The 24203-nt window shown below is 34.7% G+C and overlaps 1 protein-coding gene across 1 annotated transcript; it reads right to left on the bottom strand.

Annotated features, from left to right (window-relative positions):
- Positions 1-1304: 1304 nt before the first annotated feature.
- Positions 1305-22986, bottom strand: ical1 (islet cell autoantigen 1-like). The gene is given in 18 exon segments (XM_048200606.1): positions 1305-2746; positions 4527-4643; positions 4727-4828; positions 4958-5227; positions 7404-7569; positions 7571-7641; positions 10973-11041; positions 11129-11175; positions 12338-12423; positions 12506-12604; positions 12691-12816; positions 12901-13099; positions 14161-14284; positions 14550-14622; positions 19456-19627; positions 19714-19751; positions 21977-22010; positions 22877-22986. Coding segments are annotated over 15 exon segments (1734 nt in total). The 5' UTR covers positions 19728-19751; positions 21977-22010; positions 22877-22986; the 3' UTR covers positions 1305-2746; position 4527.
- Positions 22987-24203: the final 1217 nt, after the last annotated feature.

The following is a 24203-nucleotide window of genomic DNA, read 5'->3' as shown; positions in this document are numbered from 1 at the left end:
CGCTCACAAATCATACATGCGCCAAAGGCCCTTTCCCAAATGGCACACTTCTAAGCACTTTCGGTCTTGTGGACTCACAATGGCTACCGCGTACGTGTGTCCGTTAAGTCCACGAGACCGTAGGGTGTCCCATTTGTTGATTTTAGACTTCAGAAGGGTGCGAGCTCCACAACAGACTTGTTCCCGACAGTCAAAGCGGCATTGCGTCACAAAAGCGCGGACTCGTAGGAAGACCGCAAGTGTTTAGGGTCTCATCTGGGACAGGTCCAAAGTAGCCAGAGCAACTTTTCTCTATTTATGGATATGACAAAACATGCACGGGCGATCGACGTATACCCAATTTCTTGTGAAAACCATTACGTTTAAAACATAATAGGCTTACCAGAGTAAATCAGGGTAAGACAAAAACACGTTTTGGAAGAAGGGTTGATGATGTATTGACTCTTTAAATTTCTTTAATTTTGAACATAAAGGTTACATAGTACGGAAGAGGATTAGGGCCAAGCAATAATAAAAAAAAAATAAAACCATCTCGAGATTAAAGTTGTTAAATTTCGAGAAAAAAGTTGTTAAATTTCAAGAAAAAAGTCAAGATAAAATGTTGAGAATAAACTCATTAAATTATGAGAATAAAGTCATTAAATTACGAGGAAAAAAGTCGTTAAATTACGAGAACAAATTCGTTAAATTACGAATTTGTTCTCATAATTTAACGACTTTTTTCTCGTAATTTAATGACTTTATTCTCAATATTTTATCTCGACTTTTTTCTCAAAATTTAACGAGTTTTTTCTCGTAATTTAATGACTTTTTTCTCGTAATTTAATGACTTTATTCTCAACATTTTATCTCGACTTTTTTTCTCAAAATTTAACAAGTTTTTTCTCGTAATTTAACAAGTTTATTCTCAACATTTTATCTCGACTTTTTTTCTCAAAATTTAACTAGTTTTTCTCGTAATTTAACGAGTTTATTCTCAACATTTTATCTCGACTTTTTTCTCGAAATTTAACGACTTTTTTTCTCGTAATTTAATGAGTTTATTCTCAACATTTTATCTCGACTTTTTTCTCGAAATTTAACGACTTTTTTCTCGTAATTTAACGAGTTTATTCTCAACATTTTATCTCGACTTTTTTCTCGAAATTTAACAACTTTAATCTCGAGATGGTTTTATTTTTTTATTATTGCTTGGCCCTAATCCTCTTCCGTAACATAGTGTACCTTTAACAGGATAAAAAAAGATCAAATCTGATGTTTTGGCAACATGCAAGATCAACTAATAATGAGAAATAACATTCAGAAACAATTCTACTCAAATTTATTTGCTCTCAGATGTAAGATCTCCCATTGCAGTTTCCTTCAATGAAATTATACAAGTACATTATTTTTAACTGAAACAAAAGGCAAAGTTGCATAAAATAAACAGATGAAAGCAGCTGTGAATGGTGGTGTACATTCTTTTTCTTACAAAGACAGTGATACATTAACCTCTCAACATATGGTTCCAAACACAATTTCTCTAAAACAGAAAGTGACACTTCAAACTGTTAAACTGCACTCAAAGACAGAAACATGTGCTCCAGTACATTTGGAGTGATATCTTGTGAGAAATTCTCCACCTACACAAACTATTCAGATTAACAAACAAGTCTATGGTTAAAATATACAACATACATTCTAGAACAACCCGAGATTGCACTCGGAGACAGTTTAGTGCAAGCATTGACTTGATTTCTTTAATGCAACAGAAAACCGACTGATCATAGTTTCAGATAAACTCAGTCCAAATATGATAATCAGAGATAAAATGAAATGTGTATGTTTTCAAGAGAATGATATTTACGTAATTCTGTGCTAAAGGTGACATACAAAATAAAAAAAACATGTTCACAAACACACACTCCAGTGTTTTGCATCACAGTGTGAATGTGAAGAACATTTGGGAGAAGTTATTTCTCTGAGTGAGAATGTTTTAGCATTTTGTCACTGAAAACAAGATTGCATCACCTATTATGAAATGTGACCTTCTCATTCTTACCAAACTAATGGCACAGCACACCACTTGCATATGTAGTTTACAGTAACACTTTTTTATTATATTAATAAATAATTTCATTTATTTATCATTTAGGGTTAAACTAATCCAGTGAACATGACTTCAAAAATATTTTTTTGTGTGTGATTTATGCTTCACAGACTTTGGGTATCAGTCTTGATTAAAAATACAGTCTATAATAGATGTTATAAATCTTTAACCCTGTTTCTGGACATTAAAAACTCCCCTATTGTACAAAGCAAACAGATATTTAGCATACACACACTTGTTTAGGTTTTTTGGTCCTATGCAAACCAAACCAGCCCTCCACATAAGAGATGGGCAAACCTTCATGTCCCTTTAAACATGTGCACTTCATAAAGTAACAGATACTTTATTCTCATGTAACAACACTTTAGTGATATAGCGATGAAGTCTTCAACATTTTACCCTAATGTACAAACAGTAAATTCACACACTCACACACACAATGATAGAAAGGAGGAAAGAGACACATTCCCATATCTCAGAAACCTTCCAGTGTGGAATATGGATTCAGATTTCTGGATGCTTCCTTGGCTCAGGTTGAATCATTCCAGGAGAGGTAGTGTTCCATCTCCAAATAAAGGCTTGGGATATGCACTTCTTTCCGTCATTCTAACGGACAAAGAATGTTTGGGAGGCGATTCAGCTCCATACAATCCTTCACTGAGAGAGGTAAGAGGCAGCGTTATGACAATTTCCCTTTTGCAAAACAAGATCACATCCGAAACATGAGCGGCGTATGAATGGACACATAAATGATCTAATATTAAAAAAAAACATTCTAAATGCAAATACAATACAATGATTAGAACAGGGGTGTCCAAACTAGGGCCCGCGGGCCAAATGCGGCCCGGGGATGAATTTCAAACGGCCCGCAGCTTGTCTATTAAAATATATTATATGTGGCCCGCCACGCATAATTTATAAAATCCTGCAGTTTCACAATGTCAACACAATGACTAGATTTTAGGCCAGGGAAAGCACCAAAAGCGGAACGAAACAGCGCTACATTTGTGCACTTTTTTTGTGACTCAAGAGCTCACACATGTGTTTACTTGCTGAGTGTCTCGATCACATGACCACTAAACAGCCAGTGATAAGTGTTCAAGTTCGGCGTAGAGGTCTCAGGTACAAGCTGCAAATCTCTCTGTGATTTAATTCAGTTTAAAGCCAGTTGAAACTAGCTGACTTTATCAACAACACTAACGTGCAAATTAGGGGAAACATTGATCCGATCCAGTTAGAATATTTTTCAACCAACAATTCAACAACATTTATCATGGATTTACTGTGGTAACACTAACTGTAACCGTGGTATTTTGTCAGAAATGTAGGTTAATATCTCATTTTATTTCATTTTTAATGTAAACATGTATTAAATGAGTAATAACGGCCAAATTACAGACTATTTTTTGTCATAAACTTGCAGTTTTGTGCATTCGTATTTATATTAAATGTGTTATAGACTAAATACCATAAAGCCATTCTATATAGAATATGTATATATATATAGAATGGCTTTATGGTATTTAGTCTATAACACATTTAATATAAATACGAATGCACAAAACTGCAAGTTTATTTATATATATATATATATATATATATATATAATAATATATAATATAAATATATATTATATAATAAAAATAATAATATTATATAAAAATAAAATAATAATAACATATAATAATAAATATATATATATATATATATATATATATATATATATATATATATATTTTTTTTTTTTTTTTTTTTTTTTACTTTTTACCATGTAGTGAGGTACCATGTGTAGGTTTTACCTGTGGTGATCTAATTAGAGTACTTTTTAATTTAAAAAAAGAATAGAGTTCTAATTCAGTAATATTTAAATTTCACTCTTTAAAAACAAGGTTGTTAAAAGTTTTACAGACATTTTTTTGTGTAAATTAAAATTAGAATATGCTTTTTCTGGTGTTTTTTTATTTTTGAACTAAAATTCCTTTTGAAGTTTTTTGAAAGTATGAATAAAATATGTCAAGGTAATACAACTGTCATGATATCACAATAAAGAAAAAAAAACTGCAGTTTGGCAAAAATTATTTAAAAAATGATTAAATATTTTTCATTTTATTTTATTTTACTTTTCATTTTATTTTCATTTTTAATTCTTTTAGTTTTTTAAATATTTCTATTTAGCTTTATTGTTTATTTCAGTAATAATTTTAGTCAATTTAGTACTTAAAAGTATTTATTTGATTAAGTTGCCAAGGCAATATTTTTTAATTTTCTATTATGTACTGTTTTTCATCTAGTAATTGTATTTTATTTGAATTAACAAAAACCTTTTACTTAGTTTTAGTTAACAATAACTACACCAAAATCAGCATGAATAGACAGAGTACATTTCTATAAACCTGGAACCTGTTTGTTAATGATTAATATATACACACCAACACACTTCAGGCATTGAGGAACTCCTGATCACTGCGTCCAATAGCGTCTGGGTTGGACAGAGGGTCAAGATCTGCAAAGAGGTTAAACCAGGCAGACATGTCCCTGGAGCTTCCTTTAGGTGCTAAAAGACACAGAGAGACAAATCACTACAGAAACAGGAAAGACTGTCCATCTATTGTTCTTGGAAATTCATAAAACTCTCACCACTGGCCGAAGAGTTTGGAGCATTCTTTGTAGGCTGAGATTGTCCTCCACTAGAAGGTGGTTGGAGGGGTGGGGCTTGAAACATCGGTGGAGTCGCCCATCCTGAATAACAGAAAGAGAATGAATACGAGTGACATCACACTGACTGCACTGCATACTAGTAGCACAACAAAACTGTTGTACTGTTCATTCCTCCAGCCACTAGAGGGCAAACTAAATGATTTGTCAAACCTGTGGTGCTGAGGCTATGGTCCAGGAGCTGTGATGGCAGGAAGCCAGAGGGTGTGTCTGCCGTTTCTGCTTGCAGTGAGGCGGCAGCAACAGGAGCAGGAGGGGCCTCAAAACAGCCGAAAGCATCCTGCCACGCCTTACTGAACTCACTAGCGCCACCCGCAGCCCCAGGGCTCATCAGCTCCTGCAGGAATGCCAGTTCACCTCGCTCTCCCTCCTCTTCTTTCCCTTCGACAGAATGTAAAGCCTCAGACAGCAGATCTCTGCCTACTACAATAAAAAGAAGATAATGAGGCTTTTAACCTGCAAAAACTGAATTTCTTCCTCAGTACTTTTGTCATGTTTTCCAGTACAAATATCAAAACATTCCTAACCCTATAAAGCCTACTGTATCATTTTTGATACACAAATTTATACAGCTTCTAAATGATCAACATGATCAAAACTTAGCTGAAATACCTGTTGTACACAATCTACTACGTCGTGTTATTGAAAGTTTATTCTTTTTTTAGTATTTTTTTAGTAAAGGCTTTTTAATATAATTCTAAAATTGTTCCCCTTCACTTGTTTTTTTGCTGTGAAATCTATAAAGCAACTGTAAGAATAACTTTTCTATTGTTTGTAATATTAAAGGGTGAAGACTAACTAGACTGAAGCAAATTAGGTTTACTTGATTATGCATATATAATTTTTTTAAGAAAATAAGTTTTCGTATTAAAATGCAAGTATAAAATATGATAAACCATGCCTTTGAGAAACATTTATTTGTACTTCTCTCAATTATGATTCTATTGGACTGGGATTCATCTTACTTTTTGGCCAAATAAATATTAGCAACTGCGCCAAATTGCATATTTTAAGATTGGGCCTCTGAATAAAACTGAATTCCCTTATCACATATGAGCTCCATATTCTCCTATATCATACTATATGACCCATAAAATCCTGATCAAATATGATAGATAACAAAACATATATGCAAATTATTATTAAATATATATTTTGTACAAATGTCAGGCTTTACAGGGTTAAATCAAGAAACATTTACTTGAGAATCAAAGAGCACAGCATAGTATATTTTATATATATATATACACTGTTTGTACTATTATATTTGATATTTGTACTGTAAGATACGGAAGAGGATTAGGGCCAAGCAATAATAAAAAAATAAAACTCGAGATTAAAGTTGTTAAATTACGAGAAAAAACTCGTTAAATTTCGAGAAAAAAGTCGAGATAAAATGTTGAGAATAAAGTCATTAAATTATGAGAAAAAAGTTTTTCATTAAAGTCGTTAAATTACGAGAACAAATTCGTTAAATTACGAGAAAAAACTTGTTCAAATTTCGAGAAAAAAGTTGTTAAATTACGAGAACAAATTCGTTAAATTACGAATTTGTTCTCATAATTTAACGACTTTTTTCTCTAAATTTAACAAGTTTTTTCTCGTAATTTAACGAATTTGTTCTCGTAATTTAACGACTTTTTTCTTGTAATTTAATGACTTTATTCTCATAATTTAATGAGTTTATTCTCAACATTTTATCTCAACTTTTTTCTCGAAATTTAACGAACATTTTTCTCATAATTTAACGAATTTGTTCTCGTAATTTAAAAACTTTTTTCTCGTAATTTAATGACTTTATTCTCAACATTTTATCTTGACTTTTTTCTTGAAATTTAACGAGTTTTTTCTCAAAATTAAATTTAATGAGTTTATTCTCAACATTTTATCTCGACTTTTTTCTTGAAATTTAACGAGTTTTTTCTCAAAATTAAATTTAATGAGTTTATTCTCAACATTTTATTTGGACTTTTTTCTCGAAATTTAACGAGTTTTTTCTCGAAATTTAACAACTTTAATCTCGAGATGGTTTCATTTTTTTTATTATTGCTTGGCCCTAATCCTCTTCCGTAGTAAGACAAGACAAAAATACTGAGGGAAAAAATGAAAAGAAGCAAAAAAAAAAAAGAAGCTTAATAAAAACAAAACAAAGAGAAGCTTCAAGAAACACATGGTTGCATAATTTAAACATAAGAGCATAAATATTAACAGAAATATAAGTTCATCAGCAACAATAGGCAAAACAGGGTAAATTTAAGTTAAATGTGAAAAAAATAATAAAATCCTAGAATCCTCCAAGAATGCACAGAAATCACACAGACACCATGGGAAAAAAAATGGGGAAAATAAAGCACCTTGAAGAAAGTGCAGTTTTTAAGAAATGCTTTTACAAGTTTGAAGAAAAGAAAGCGCACTGTTGTGTTAATGGAGAAGAGTGTTTACAGATCAGGAGAGAATCTGAAAAGGCTGTAAGCATCAAAAAGTTTCTGACTATTTCTTATAGACTTCTAGATCAGGGTGTTAAAGCACATCTGAAAGAGGTTTAAGATTGAAGAACAGGCCCTTGGTATTGGAGAGATGCCCAGTCAGGCATTTATACCTATTTCAGGTCGTAGGCTGCTGGGTAACGCATCTTGCTTTTCCTCATATGAGGCACCTATGTCCCACTGAATAGCAGGCGGCCTCGACAGTTGAGGCTGCACAGCGGACATAGATGGGTGTAGGGAGGGGGTCAAGGTTGGAGTAAGAGAAGGGACTGAAGCCAGGCTCAGGGGTCATTAACAGAAGGTCGTCGTCTGTGCTAGATCCACCAGTGGGGCCTAACAGTTCATTCAAGGCTGCTGTACAGGGGCGGAGATACAAACAGACATACTGTAAATAAAAGCTGCCAAACACACTAGGAGTTGCACAGACTATATAAAAGTTGATTCTACCACTATGATGCTTCAAGTCTGTGTCAACTAGTCATGGATCATATGACTTCAGTTGCTGCTGCTTCATTGTGACAGTTAGGGCTGGGCGGTATGACAATATAATAATACAAAATGTCAACCAACTGAGATATATTGCAATATATAATGTTATCCACGTAGCTTTCAATGGGCAGTACTGCTTAAAGCTACTGCCATGTTACTGCCAATAAAGACTGGCGAAAACTGCAGTGCATTGACAGTGTTTTATCTTACATTTGATTCATTTATCCAGTTCGGTAGTTTGTACTTCTGTTAGATAGACCCACCTGAAAAACTAAGAAGAACTGTTCATTTCATTTGTTTCTTCTCTGTTCTATTGTATTTATTTGTCCTACTGCTTGTAATTAGCATCCTTGTTCTTATTTTATTACTGTCTGTTTACCGGTCTTCTGTAAGCTTCTATAACTACTTACTTATATTACTTAGGCTAGTATTGCTTCTACCTTCAGTTAAACTGCTAACAGTGATTGTAAATTAATTGCCTAAATTATTACATTATTTGCTAACTGCATTCTTTAAATTGTGATGTTGACATGCATTCTCTGTAAAGCTGCTTTGAAACGATATGTATCGTGAAAAGCGCTATACAAATAAATGTGAATTGAACTGAATTGAATTGAATTATTGTGTAAAATGAATAATTGTGAAATTTTAATGTTTTCTAAAATTGGCATAGTAAAAATAATTATCCACCCCTAGCAAGCAGTATGAATTGGGCAATGGAGAAATGTGAGCATTAGTTTCTCACACACATCAGCTTCACAAGACACTTGTTGTCAAAAGTACCGACTTCAGTACCAAGTTGGTACTGAAATTTTAAAAATGTGACGATACCAGAATTTCTCCCTAGCATTTTGAACGCTGTTGAGTGTATTCTTAAACACCCCTGATTGGCCATTGTGTTCACGCGCTCAACAGATATGTCTGTGATTGGCTACAATGATCAATGCATGGGAGCGTTTGATAGTCGCCTGCTTTCAAACACTCCCGTGTGTATATGTGCAAGCGCTCGGTTAAGAGCGTCAAAGATGTCTATTTACAACGTGTTTTTGAAGCGTTGATCATTGTAGCCAATCACAGACATATCTGTTGAGCATGTGAACACAATGGCCAATCAGAGGTGTTTAAGAATCCGCTCAACAGTGCTCAAAATGCTAGGGAGAAATTCTGGTATCGTCACATTTTTAAAATTTCAGTACCGACTTGGTACTGAAGTCTGTAATTTTGACACTAATACATGAGGTAAAAAGTGACTATTTACATCCACAAGAATACTTTGATATGAATCAGAATATCACCATACAGGGAGTGCAGAATTATTAGGCAAGTTGATTTTCTGATCATATTTTTTTCCCAAGCACATTTTACCAATTCCAATCCACATCAATCTTAATAACTACTATTAATATTGTTTTTAATCATTTATAAGTGATATATAATTGTTCATGAAGGCTGGAAATGAAAAATGCCTTATATTCAGGTGTGCAGAATTATTAGGCAAGTTTTCTTTTACAGGCAAAATGAGCCAAAAAAGAGATTTAACTCAGACTGAAAAGTCAAAAATTATTAAATACTCATGAGAAGGACGCAATACTAATGCAATACTAGAAATTGCAAAGTTAAAGCATGACCAAGGGACAGCAAAATGCTCATTGGGTCAGCAGGGTCATACAAAAACAGGTGGAAAAGAAAAGACACATGTTAACTGCAAAAGAGTTAAGAATTAAGGTGAAGAATTAAGTGTGAAACCATCAGGAACCCTTTAGTCTCCAGCGCCACCATTTTCCAGAGCTGCAACCTACCTGGAGTCTCCAGAAGTGCAAGGTGTTAGGATCTCAGAGACTTAGGTTAGCTAAAGAATCCTAAAAAATGACCTGCACTTGATAAGAATCACAAGCTGAAGTGTTATAAAATACATGAAGACTGGGTTTTTATAGGCCTTATAAACAGACAGCTTGAGAATGACTCCTGATGGACCAGCACCACATCCTCTTGTACCACTGTTTGAAGAATTTATCCAGAATCTGGCAGTAAGGTGTTTGAGTTCACTTTTAGTCCATCTCTTATCCTGAAATGTCTGTCTTGCAGAGATGGACTAAAAATGATCTTCCAAAACTTACTGCCAGATTCTGGAAGATAAATTCTTCAAACAGTGGTACAAGAGGATGTGGTGCTGGTCCTTCAGGAGTCATTCTCAAGCTGTCGGTTTATAAGGCCTATAAAAACCCAGTCTTCATGTATTTTATAACACTTCAGCTTGTGATTCTTATCAAGTGCAGGTCATTTTTTAGGATTCTTTAGCTAACCTAAGTCTCTGAGATCCTAACACCTTGCACTTCTGGAGACTCCAGGTAGGTTGCAGTTCTGGAAAATGGTGGCGCTGGAGACTAAAGGGTTCCTGATGGTTTCACACTTAATTCTTCACCTTAATTCTTAACTCTTTTGCAGTTAACATGTGTCTTTTCTTTTCCACCTGTTTTTGTATGACCCTGCTGACCCAATGAGCATTTTGCTGTCCCTTGGTCATGCTTTAACTTTGCAATTTCTAGTATTGCATTAGTATTGCGTCCTTCTCATGAGTATTTAATAATTTTTGACTTTTCAGTCTGAGTTAAATCTCTTTTTTGGCTCATTTTGCCTGTAAAAGAAAAACTTGCCTAATAATTCTGCACACCTGAATATAAGGCATTTTTCATTTCCAGCCTTCATGAACAATTATATATCACTTATAAATGATTAAAAACAATATTAATAGTAGTTATTAAGATTGATGTGGATTGGAATTGGTAAAATGTGCTTGGGAAAAAAATATGATCAGAAAATCAACTTGCCTAATAATTCTGCACTCCCTGTATGTGCATTAAGCAGATTAAGCCAATATTCTGGTTTCTAGAAATCATAAGTAGTCAGCTGGTTTATGCCAATATTAATCAGAATCTGCCATAACTGAACATTCATTCATATCTGTGCATGTCCAAACAACAACTCTGGGTGATATTAGATACAGACTGTTTCCAATTCATTGCATTCTTGTGCGCAACTGTAAGGACTTAAATAAGAAATAATAAGTAAATTAAATTACTGTTTAAAATGACTAAAACATCATTGTCTACTCTTCTGGATGACTAGACATTTAGTAACAATGAGTTGCATGCAAAGTCTAGTATGCAAATACACATATACACACACAACTTACCAGAGTCCAGACTGGCACACAAAGAACTGTCAGACCCTCTACTCTGTCCATCTACTGCATGAGTAGAAACTGGTAAAGATAAAAAGAAAGAGCATCTAAGAAGCTTGAACTCTTCAGTGTTTTCCCAGAATGTGCTTTAAAAGCTGTAAAACATACCAGTTTCAGATGATTCACCCAGCTGTTCATCTTCAAGTGAAACAAGACTGAAACATAAACATACAAACACCAAATTAAATTGATAGACACCACTGATGCATGACTAATGGATGCATAATTTCTAAGATGGGAAGAGATGATTCACATTACTATGACACGCACAGTAGTATCAGGTAAGAATTACAACCTTAAATTAAATCAAATTGACATTCCTAGGAAGCGAGTGTTGGACTAATGGTTGTCACAATATCGTACTACAGCATGTCTAACACAGATGGCACAGAAATAAATACACCATCTCATCTGCTACTGCCAAAACAGGAAATGACAGTGGAACTTTAAGCAGTGTTTCCTGTTCACTGAGGCAGCAGGGGGTTCTAACAGAATTACAATGTTCCACTCACAGAGCAGTAACCAGAGCCTTCAAATAGGCCTCTCGCCTGAAGAGACCCGATCTGAGGAAATCGGAGGGTTGCAGGGAATGAGGAAAGAGAGTGAATGAGAGATCTGAGAATGAGAGGCAAGCGAGGCGCCGCCAAGGGGAAGACATGTTTTGTTAATGAAAAAGATGAAAAAGAAAACTGGGACTGCTAGATGTGTCTACGTGAGATCCACTGACCATGAGATGTATACTGCACGCAATATAATGTAAAGAATAGGGGTGTGACGAGACGAGACAACACAAGGTTGAGTTCATGAGAACGACACAAGATTTTTATAGTATTTTTAAGATCCTCAATGATGAAATACATGATTAGAAAAATAGCCTGCAGGTGCATTTGAAATGATTTAACTAATCATCTTGTAATTAATGTCATTTCAGTTCTACTTTCTGAGTATGAATTATCAAGATGAGACATTTGTCATAAGCTTAGGCTCTGTTGTGCAACAAATCCTCCGCCATGGTCTTGTCAGTCATCTCGCCTTACTCTCATCACGTGATCAGAGAACTCTGATTCCTGCTGCACTACGTACGACTATGCAGCTCGTGTTGGTTGAGCTGGATGGAATTGAAGCGACTGTTATCCAACAGAATTAAATGGTTTTTATTTCTATAAAAAGCAAAACGACAGTGGAGGTGTAATACAAATGTAGCGGTGGCACGAGATCTCGTCACACCCCTAGTAAAGAACAAACTGAAAATCAGCAAAATGGCTGGTTAATGGCTAAAAATGCTGCAAAATGGACCATTTCAAACTGAGTTCTTACTTGTCTGAATGTGTCTTCGTCTCCTCATCTTTGCTGTCCTCTGCTGGATGTGAAGAGACAATCTGGTCCAGTGGGTCCCTCAGTTCCTGTGATGAGACATATAGTCAAATGAGGGCTTAGATCGCATCACAACAGTTTATTTTCTGGCATTTGTGCATGGACACCCACTTTGAGGGTAGTGAATTGGTAGGGTACATATCCTTTGAAGGCCTCATGGATGCCAGACATCACATGTGCAGTCTTCTCCCAGTACTGCAGGAGCGTCGTCTATGGAAAAAAAACAATATAAGATGAAAAAGGTTACAAACATAAGCATGAAATAGGAAAAATAGGTGGAACAAGATAAATGATACCTGGTAAGTGCATAACGAATGTGAAAGCATGTTGCAGCGACTCGCTCCCAGCATGTCCACTTTCTGACAAACGTCATTCTTCAGCTTCTCGAAATGCACTTTTGTTCCTCTTACCTGGGCCTGAACCTGTTCACAAACACACACAAGTCACATTTGAACCTCCATGTATATAGATGCAATCCCTCCCTCACTCGCTTTAGATAGTCTGACCTTACGAAATTTCTCCAGTTGTTTGTAAGTATCTGGGTCTAGTTCCTGTGAGACGTCCTTCATCCAGAGCAGAGCTCCGCGATACTCCGTCCGGGCTTTTTCCATCCGGCTTACTGTCAGCAGGGTGTCGGCGATGGCTCTCCTCCGGAACGTCTCCACTTCCTGTTCCAATCGATGGAGAGGGGGACACAGAGCCAACCTGGGCATGACAGAGGATGAGAGCAGAGGGAAATTGTTTTAACTGGCTTAATCACTGATTATAGATGTAGGTGTAACATGCAAGGATAGAGAGATGTTACATTCAAAATTGTGGGTTTGTGTGTCTTTAATGTGTAGAAAATAGAAATATTCTTTCTAGGGCTGCCAAAGTAACTTCATTGGATTAATTAATTAAAAATTAAACTTAAATGTTTAACAGTTTTAAAGTAAAAAGAAAAAAAGGCTGAGACCACTAGTCAAAATGTTTCTATGTCGGCATTATTTTCCAATTTAATAAATGAATATATTAAAAATTCACAAATTTGTATTAATTATGCTCACATTCTTATACTGACCACATTTATTTGATAAAAAATACAGTAAAATCATATAATAAATTAGAAAATTATTATTTTAAATTGTAATAATATTTCATAACATTTTTACAATTCACTGTTTTCTATTTTAATATTTATGCTGAATTTTCAGCATCATTACTCCAGCCTTCAGCATCACGTGATCCTTCAGAAATCATTGTAATATGCTGATTCGGTGCTCAATAAATTATATATATATATATATATATATATATATATATATATATATAAATAAAAATACACTATTAGAGTCAGTTTTGTGAGGGAATGAAATACTTTTATTCAGCAAGGATGCATTCAATAAAAAGCTGTGCAGACGCTTTATTATTTATATAATATACCCATTATTATTTGTTGACTTATTTGTGTTCATTCATATCATATTTCAAATAGCTAAAATAATAAAGAGCAGGTAGCCTGAATATGTGCAACTCTAAAACTATGTTTTTTCAATATCATATAGGTGGGTTGCCTGATCGATCGTCTAATAAGGCACATTTCAGGTTCCTCTGTTTGATGACGAGTTGTTGGATGACTAGTTTATTAGTCAACCATCATGACCCTTTCCCTAATTGTGATTTATTATATATATATATTGACATATGCGCATAATAACTACCAAAATATTATGAAATTGAGCACAATTAATTATTTTAAGCCCTAATTTGTTCATATTTGTGCCTACCTTTGCTTGGCGGAACAGCAGAGAGCTTTACTGGTGGCGTCCATCATATTGCCTGCTTTTGTTTTATCATGCTCTGCCTGGAAGCGCAGGAACAGCCCGAGCTCATTCTCCTCTTGAGAGAGGTCTGAATAGAGGGGGCAAAAACAGGGTTATTACCACAACATAGTATTAGAAAAGATATATGGCTTGATTTGATGTGCTATCAACTACTAGAACAACAAAAACACAGTCATAGAGTTTAGCTTATAATTGACTTTTGACTGAACAGTAACAGTATACACATGGAAACTGAGAAAATGTATGCTACGCAATGGCTTTCAAAACAAGCTGAACAAGACTCTGTGTGTTTGTGGACACAAAGAGGGTGGAAGATCATGTTCCTCACTCACGTGTGATTCTTTGCTGGTATTTCTCGATCACTTTCAGGAGTTCTGTGCAAGTGCTCTGGACTGAACGGAAAAACTGAAAGAAACAGACATACATTATCATCAACAAATGCATTTTAAAAGTTCTTTATTTTAGTTTTTTTTTTTTTTATGTTATTTTTTTTAGTTTGTTGCTACACACCATAAAATCTCTGAGCCTTTCATTCTCTTCAGCATTTACATACTCAGACAGAACATTTGGTCACCCACACTAACGTCTCCAAAAACCCAGACAACACAATAGAACACAAGAAATAGCCTTTCCAGTCTTGCTGTCATGGCAACAAAGGATGTTAAGTCCCTGACAGTCTGAGAGAGCAGGAGAACGTGTATACTTGTGCTCTACCTGGAAGAAGAAATTCACAGAAATTACACAAATGACTCATTACGGTTGAGCTGCCTTTGTTCTAGAGAGAGTTGGGCTGTAGAAAATATCAGGTGAAACCACAACTCAAGTTCTAAGACCCTGAGAATAGTAGTAAGAACACTACTGTTCATAAGTTTTTTTTTTTAAATAACACTTTTATTCAGCAAGGATGCATTAAATTGATCAAACGTTACAACAAAGACATTTATAATGTTACAAAAAAAATTATATTTTAAATAAATGCTGTTCTTTTGTACATTCTACTTGTCAAAGCAAAAATATTAATCAGCAAAACTGTTTTCAACAATGATAATAATAAGAATTGTAACTTGAGCACCAAATCTGCAAATTAGAAAGATTTCTGAAGGATCATGTGACACTGAAGACGGAACTGAAAAAAAAAAAAAAAAAAATCAGCTTTGCCATCACTGGAATAAATTAGAATTTAAAATAAATTAAAATACAATACAGTTATTTTAAATTATAATATTATATTTTATTTTAAATTATAATATATTTTAAAAAATATATTTTAAAATTATATTTACTAATGATATTTCACAATATTATTTTTTTGCATTTATAATTTTTTATGTGTTTTGATTAAATGCAGCCTTTTTGAGTATAACATCTTTCAAAAACACTGAAAAATATTATTTATTTATTTATTGTTTAACATCATATTAGCATCAAAAGCTATATTCATGCCAAACTCAAAAGTAATAAAATGTATATATATTATAATATACAATCATTTAACTAATATATTACATATATATATATATATATATATATATATATATATATATATATATATATATATATATATATATATATATATAATAACCAAAACAGCAATACCAATAATAATAGATATCTATCAAATTTGACATTCAATAAAAATTTTAATACTTTTCCAGGAGAAACCTTTTTTAAAATATCCATTAATTTTCTTTCTTAGCATTTAAAGCAGGACATTCCAATAAAATATGCTTCACAGTCAAGGAACACTTTAAATAAAAAATAAAAATCACATAAAGTTGGATTTTCCCCTTTCAATAAATTTACATGAGTAAGTCTTGTGTGACCAATCCGACATCTTGTATATACAGTCTGGTCATTTCTGTTGTCAAAATAAAAACAATGGTTAGTTCTTTCATTTATAACTGGGTTCACTTCATATAATTTGTTATGGACACATTCATCCTATTCCATGTGCCACTTTTTGTAAGCATACAAACTCAGAATTGTTTTAACATCAGATGTTGGTATTTGACATCCAGCTGTAGGGCTTCCTTAGCAGCTTTATCTGACAGCTCATTCCCAACCAGTCCCATATGGGCCGGTATCCAACAAAAAACAATATTAAAACCATGCAGTACACTTTTCTATTATAATTTTAGGATGAAAAATCTTACCAACCCCAAACTTTTGAAACGAAGTGTAGGTGGTAATTTAGCAGAAGTCGTTATCCAAAGCAACTTGCATTAAACTCATTACACGGCACAATGATGATAGTTCATGGCTCACACCAGCAACCTTACGGTTATCGGCCCTGAGCTCTGCCACCCTCAGAAACATTCTTCTTCCAGCAGGTCTTATTCAGAGAAAACCCCATATTTTATTCTCTTCCAAGTAAGTGACCAAAATTATTGTTAAAATCATGTGCATCAAATTAAATCGCATCTACCCAGACTAAGGTCCATGTGTACTGAAGAAGGTGTGACCCCTGCAGGTGAGGTCTGCGTTCAGGTTACTCTTTAACTCTGAGCACAGACAAACAGAACACCCTCAGGAATCAGGTCTGTACAACAGGCTCTCCTAAACAAACACTGTTATTGAAGTTTCCTATGTAAAATCCTGCCATTTCGCACCATAAGGATGACACATTGTTTTAAAGTTAAGAGGAAATAGAGCTTTGTGAGTAAACAGGATAAAAGCCAATTCATATGGACATAATGGCAGCTGTGAACGTGGATACACCTGTTCATTAAGAAAGCAGCCGGGGGGCTTATGGTGGCCTCTCTGCTGCTCTCTCGCACAGCACAGCCATGAAACCATCTAATGACCAGTAAACCAGGATATGCTTAAGTGTAACAGCCCGAGGCAGGGCAAGATTAGACAAGCACACGTAAACAAACACACACACATACACACACACTTCCTCAAACTGTGAGTGGAGTACGGATTTTTATTAGGTCTTGATTAAAAGTAACAAGAGAGCTACTTTCTTTTATAAAAGCTAACTATTAATCAGCAGTGTTGGGGAAAGTTACTTTTAAAAGTAATGTGTTACAATATTGCATTACTCCTTAAAAAAGTAATCAATTATGTTATTTAGCTACTTTTTATGAAAAGTAATGTATGTAAGCTTGTTTCAGCCACTGAATAAAAAAATAAAAAAGGTAATTGTGACTTTTTCATCTCACAATTCTGACTTTTTTCTCAGAATTGTGTGATATAAACTCGCAACTTTGAGTTATAAAGTCAGAATTGCGAGATATAAAGTCACAATTGCGAGTTATAAAGTCACAATTCTGAGAAAAAAGTTATATCTTGTTGAGGTTGTGAAATATTATTACAATTTTAATCCATTTTAATATATTTTAAAATGTCATTTATTCTTGTGATGGCAATGCTACATTTTCAGCATCATTACTCCAGTCTTTAGTGTCACATGATCCTTCTGAAATCATTCTAATATGCTGATTTGCTGCTCAAGAAACATTTCTCAATATTATCAATGTTGAAAATTGTTGTGCTGAATAATATTTTTGTGAAAAATAAAATAAAAAAATAATATTTCAAAATAACATTTGAAATAGATATCTTTTGTAACATTATAAATGTCTTTACTGTAACTTTTCATCAATTTATTGCATACTTTCTGAAAAGTATTAATTTCTTTAAAAAAAAAAATAAAAATCTTACTGACCTCAAACTTTGAAAATTTTGGTACAAAGGTGCAAAACTGGTCCTTTGAATGAAGAAGTTAAAGGTGCTAAAGAGGTTCTTTTTGTCGACTGAGTTTTTGAAATGAGCGCATGGGTAAGAACAACCCCCCTCCTTCACAGCTCATTTAGAGGGAACGCCTCCCAAAACTCGTGCACGAGTATCTGAACACGAGTGTTTACCACCGGCATTCGCTGTGTTATTAAGCCGGGCACACATTTAACGACTAGCTAAAACATTCTGACTATGCTCAACATACAGCGATTGTTTCCTGCTCCTGAAGCAGATTTATATACTTTCACATGGAATTTGAACACTGACTGTAACTGAAAGCAACTGGCTCTGACTGGACGCGTTTGAACGCGATCAGTCATAAGTATCAATTTACATTCATAATCGGCCTAACAATCGTTAAGTGTGTGCGCGACTTAAAGCCGTGGATTCATTATGTCGGACTCACCGCAGGTAACTCATAATCTGCAGTTGTTACTCCTGTCTCCTGACAAAAACATTGCATGCGGCGCCTGTGGAGTGTGGAAAGTTACTGGAGCGCGCAGCCGCGCGTCTCTCACATGGATCGTCATGGCAGTGATTGACAAGCCAGAGGGCCAATCGTTTACGCGATGATCGCGTAAACGATTGGCTGATGTTTTTAAGGCCCTACCTCGTGCACAGATGATGTATATTAATATTATTACTTTCAGTGCACCTAATAAATAGTCTTTTATCCATTAGTAAAGACAGTTTCAAGTAATATTGCAAAAATGTATAAAACAAAACATCCTCTTTAGCACCTTTAATTTCTGACACTGCTGGGCATATGTTAAAGGCATAGATCACCCAAAAATAAAAATTTGCTGTTAATTTGAGAAGGGTCTGTTTGCATCCCGCAGTACTGCAAACCACGCCACTTCAAATTGCGCCTCCCGCGAAAAACAAGCATAGTCATCGACTAAAACAATCTTTTGAAGTAAATTATTTTATGTTTTATGTAGATGTTTGTAAGACGAGCTTATGTTGCTTTCGAATCTTATTAAGTATGACATAACTGATAGTAGTAAAACATAAAATAAATTATGCTATCAAATTAATGCAGATTCAAGCATACAGATACATAGTGAAAACACACTGATTATGATTATGTAAAGAGTGAAAAGGAGAAGAAAAAGCAGTTGTGAATGTGTGCATAAGACAGTCAAGAAAGAGACAGCAATCGGTCCATTTGGACTGGATGTCTACACACACACACACACACACACACACACACACATCAAGCACAGCTGATCAAAGTACAGCATCATCTAGAGCTCAATTCATCTCGTCTCTTCCCTGTCATCATGTGACAGTACTCGATTAACCTCCCTCAATCTCAGCCATTTTTCTGCCTTTGTGAGGCTCACACACATCAAATAATTTGCTTTCAAATGTTAAAATTCAGCATGAGTCATACACAGTCATTGAAAGAAAAACCCAGCCTAGTGACGTTAGTTTCACTTGTTGCTGACCGAGTCAGCGGGGTAATTTTTACTACATTTAAAAAGGTTCTCATACCTCTAACTTGGCATCAAGGTCCGCATCAGACGCCACCACATGCTCGTCTTCCTTCTTTCCAGTGGCCTTGATCAGAACCTGCTTGGTCTTCCAGAATTTCTTCTGCATGCGGGCCATGACCGAGCTGTCCTCCCCGAGAACGGATCTGCCGCTGAACATATCACTGGAGAACCTGAAAGAACGTGCAACGTGTGTTTTTTAATATAGTATCTAAGAAGAGGAGGGGTAACCTTCATAAGGTGAAATTAAGATACAAACCCATAGCTGTCCATCTTATTGATGAGCGTGGCTTAGATCTGAAAACGGGATAAAAACACTCCTTTAAGCTTTGAGTCACACGAACTGCACCACTGTTCAAACATTTTGGGTCGGTAAGATTTTTTTAAAGAAATTAATATGTTTATTTAGCAAGAAAGTGTTAGTTCACCCAAAAATTAAAATTCTGACATTATTTACACACCCTCATGTCGTTCCACACCTGTAAGACCTTCATTCATCTTCAGAACACAAATTAGGATACTTTTGATGAAATTCGAGAGGTATATGACTCGTTCATTGACAGCAATACAATCAACACTTTCAAGGTCCAGAAAGGCATCGCTAAAACAGTCATGTGATTACAGTGGTTCAACCTTAAATTTTATGAAGCGACGAGAATACTTTTTGTGCGCAAAAACAAAACAAAAATAATGATTTTATTCAACAATATCTTCTCTTCTGTGTCATTCTCATTCGTTGTTTACGTCCGGCGCCTCCAGGTTCTACGTCAGAACACCGACTCATTATTGGCCGGGTCCTGCGTCAGCATCACATGCATGCACTCACATGATCAGCTTTGGCCAATACTGAGCCGGCATTCGGACGTAAACACGGAAACCTACACTGCGTAAGGATAATGACACGGAAGAGAAAAGATTGTTGAATAAAGTCATTATTTTTGTTTTGTTTTTGTGCACAAGAACTATCCTCATCACTTCATAACATTAAGATTGAACCACTGCAGTCATGTTGTCTATTTTAACGATGTCTTTAGTACCTTTCTGGACCTTGAAAGTGTTGATTAAATTGCTGTCTATGGAGTCAGACAGCTTTTGGATTTCATCAAAAATATCTTAATTTGCGTTCTGAAGATGAACGAAGGTCTTACGGGTGTGGAACGACATGAGGGTGAGTAATTAATGACAGAATTTTCATTTTTGGGTGAACTAACCCTTTAAGTTGATCCAAAGTGACAGTAAAGATTTATAACGGTACAAAAGATTCATATTTCAAATTAATGATGCTTTTTTTTTCCCCATCAAAGAATCTTGAAAAAAAAAAAGTATGACAATTACCACAAAACTACAGTAGTCAACAACTGAAGTGGATCAAAACCTTTCATCAAAGTTGTCCTAAAACCTTCTTCTTAGGACAACTTTGATTAACTTTTTTTTGATCCACTTCAAATGTTGACTACTGTATTAAAGGATTAGTCCACTTTCAAAACAAAATTTCCTGATAATTTATTCACCCCCATGTCATCCAAAATGTCCATGTCCTTCTTTCTTCAGTCGAAAAGAAATTAAGGTTTTTGATGAAAACATTCCAGGATTTTTCTCCTTATAGTGGATTTCAATGGACTCCAAAAGGTTGAAGGTCAAAATTACAGTTTCAGTGCAGCTTCAAAGGGCTTTAAATGATACCAGACGAGGAACAAGAGTCTTATCTAGCAAAACAATTGGTCATTTTCTTAAAAAAATATACAACTATATGCTTTATAAACACAAATGAACGCCTTGCAAGTGCTCCATAAGTTGAATAGGGAAGGCGTAGGACATACAACATAAGCTTTTTGAAGAATATGGAATGGCGAAGCACTTGCAAGGTGATAATTTGTGTTTATAAAGCATATACAGTTGTGTATTTTTTAAGAAAATGGCAGATTGTTTTGCTAGATAAAACCCTTATTCCTCGTCTGGTATCATTTAAAGCCCTTTGAAGCTGCTCTGAAACTGTCATTTTGACCTTCAACCGTTTGGAGTCCATTGAAGTCCATTATAAGGAGAATAAGCCTGGAATGTTTTCATCAAAAACCTTAATTTCTTTTCGACTGAAGAAAGAAAGACATGACCATCTTGGATGACATGAGGGTGAGTAAATTATCAGGAAAATTGTATTTGAAAGTGAACTAATCCTTTAAGCAGTTTTCAACACTGATGATCATAATAATAACATGTTTCTTGAGCACCAAATCAGCACATTGATGCATTGCACAATGATTTCTGAAGGATCATGTGACACTGAAGACTGGAGTAATGATGCTTTGCCATCACAGGAATAAATTATCCTACATGTTAAAATAGAAAACAGCTATTTAAACTAATAATATTTTACAATATCACTGGTTTTACTGTTATTGATCAAATAAATGCAGATATGGTGAGCATAAGAGACAAAAACATTACAAAAATCTTACCGGCCCCAAACATTTGAATGGTAGTGTAGCCTATGTAAACATGCATGTAGACATTTTAGCACTTACTTTTGCGAAAATCAGCGGTGGCATTCAGCAGACACTGGAATTAATGGAACAACATCAATGTCAAATATTAAAAAATTAAAATAACAAATTATTAAATTGCTTCAATATTACAAATTAAGAGTCACTGGACAATTTAAATGAATAATGAATAAATCTGAGCTTTGAGGAAATTCAGAAATTTGCCCTTTGCAAACTGCTGTCTTTGTTCTTCAGAGGTAACAGCTGTTAGCTCTTGCATTGACTGCCATGTCTCTCACGGTCATAATTTCCCAAATTCAGTGACACATACAGAATCAGCAAACGATTAATGCAAGTCTAAAGAAACTATAATAAGAAACAAACACCTGTCCTGACATTCATTCAACACATGGCTAGTTTTTTAAGCAATATCAATGTTTGTTTGGACAATTTTGTTACTAAATACAACACAAACAGTACTTTCCCCTCACAAAATAACACATAGTAATGTTAAATGTAGTGTTTATGAGCTGACCCTGTTCTGATCGCACCTTACTCCAACTCATCATGGGTCTGGTTACAGTTTCAAGACGCCTTTTATCACATTTACTTGTATTTTTCCACTCGTATTTTTGTACACAACTGCTACTTTGTTTTTAACACATATATTTAACCATGTGTTCATAGCGTATACAGGACTCTTTGCAAAGATAAACGAATAAATATTGTAAAAAGGCAGAGTTACCGGATCCCAAACAAGATAAGGAGACATCGAGCTCGCGCTGCGTTTCCCTATAATAACCCTATTAACTTACAACACGAATGTGACATAACGACTTCGAAACTGACACTGTACTTGTCGTGATATTGTACAGTTTGCATTCATCAAATATGAGGGTATATATTTTAAGGAATTGTTATTAGGGCATCGCATTTCCTTACCCGCTGACGTTGCCGTGAGCAGCGATGGGAACGTTCACGCACGTCATTCCAGTGAGCTGAGAGACAGCGAGAGCGCATGCGCACAACAGTCAGCCTCATGGACAAGCTGCTAGTTCTTAATGGATTGAAGAAAACATATATATATATATATATATATATATATATATATATATATATATATATATATATATATATATATATATATATATACAGTTGCAAGAAAAAGTATGTGAACCACTTGCAGAATCTGTGAAAATGTTCATAATTTTAACAAAATAAGGGAGATAATAAAAAATGCATGTTATTTTTATTTTAGTACTGTCCTGAGTAAGATATTTTACATAAAAGATGTTTACATATAATCCATAAGACAAAAAAATAGCTGAATTTATTAAAATAATCCCATTCATAAGTATGTGAACCACTGATTCTCAATACTGTGTGTGATCTACGACTGTTTTTATGTTTTGTGATGGTTGTTCATGAGTCTTTTGTTTGTCCTGAGCAGTTAAACTGAGCTCTGTTCTTCAGAAAAATCCTCCAGCTCCTGCAGATTCTTTGGTTTTCCAGCATTTTTTGCATATTTGAACCCTTTCCAGCAGTGACTGAATGATTTTCAGATCCATCTTTTCACACTGAGGACAACTGAGGGACTCAAACATTCACTGATGCTCCAGAAGGAAACACGATGCATTAAGAGTCGGGGGGTGAAAACATTTGGAATTTGAAGATCAAGGTAAATTGCACTTAATTTGTCTTCCAGGAAACATGCAAGTATCTTCTGTTGCTTCTGAAGGGCAGTACTAAATGAAAAAAAAAAAAAAGTTTTCACCCCCGACTCTTAATGCATTGTGTTTCCTTCTGGAGCATCAGTGAATGTTTGAACCTTTTTTTAATAGTTGAGTTTGAGTCCCTCAGTTGTCCTCAGTGTGAAAACACAGATCTCAAAAATCATTCAGTCACTGCTGGAAAGGGTTCAAATATGCAAAGATGGTGGAAAACTGAAGAATTTTTGGGACCTGAGGATTTTTCTGAAGAACAGAGCTCAGTTTAACTGTTCAGGACAAACAAGAGACTCATGACACAACAAAAAAACAGTTGTAGATCATCCAGGTAAACCACACACAGTATTAAGAATCAATGGTCATTTTAATAAATTCAGCTATTTTTTTGTCTTATGGATTATGTAAACATCTTTCATGTAAAATATCTTACTCAGGACAGTACTAAATAAAAAATAACATGCATTTTGTATGATCTCTCTTATTTTGTTATAATTTTGCACATTTTCACAGATTCTGCAAGTGGTTCACATACTTTTTCTTGC

This window comes from Megalobrama amblycephala, linkage group LG8, assembly GCF_018812025.1.
Source record: "Megalobrama amblycephala isolate DHTTF-2021 linkage group LG8, ASM1881202v1, whole genome shotgun sequence".
NCBI classification, from domain to species: domain Eukaryota; kingdom Metazoa; phylum Chordata; class Actinopteri; order Cypriniformes; family Xenocyprididae; genus Megalobrama; species Megalobrama amblycephala.
This window is presented reverse-complemented; position numbering and strand designations above follow the sequence as displayed.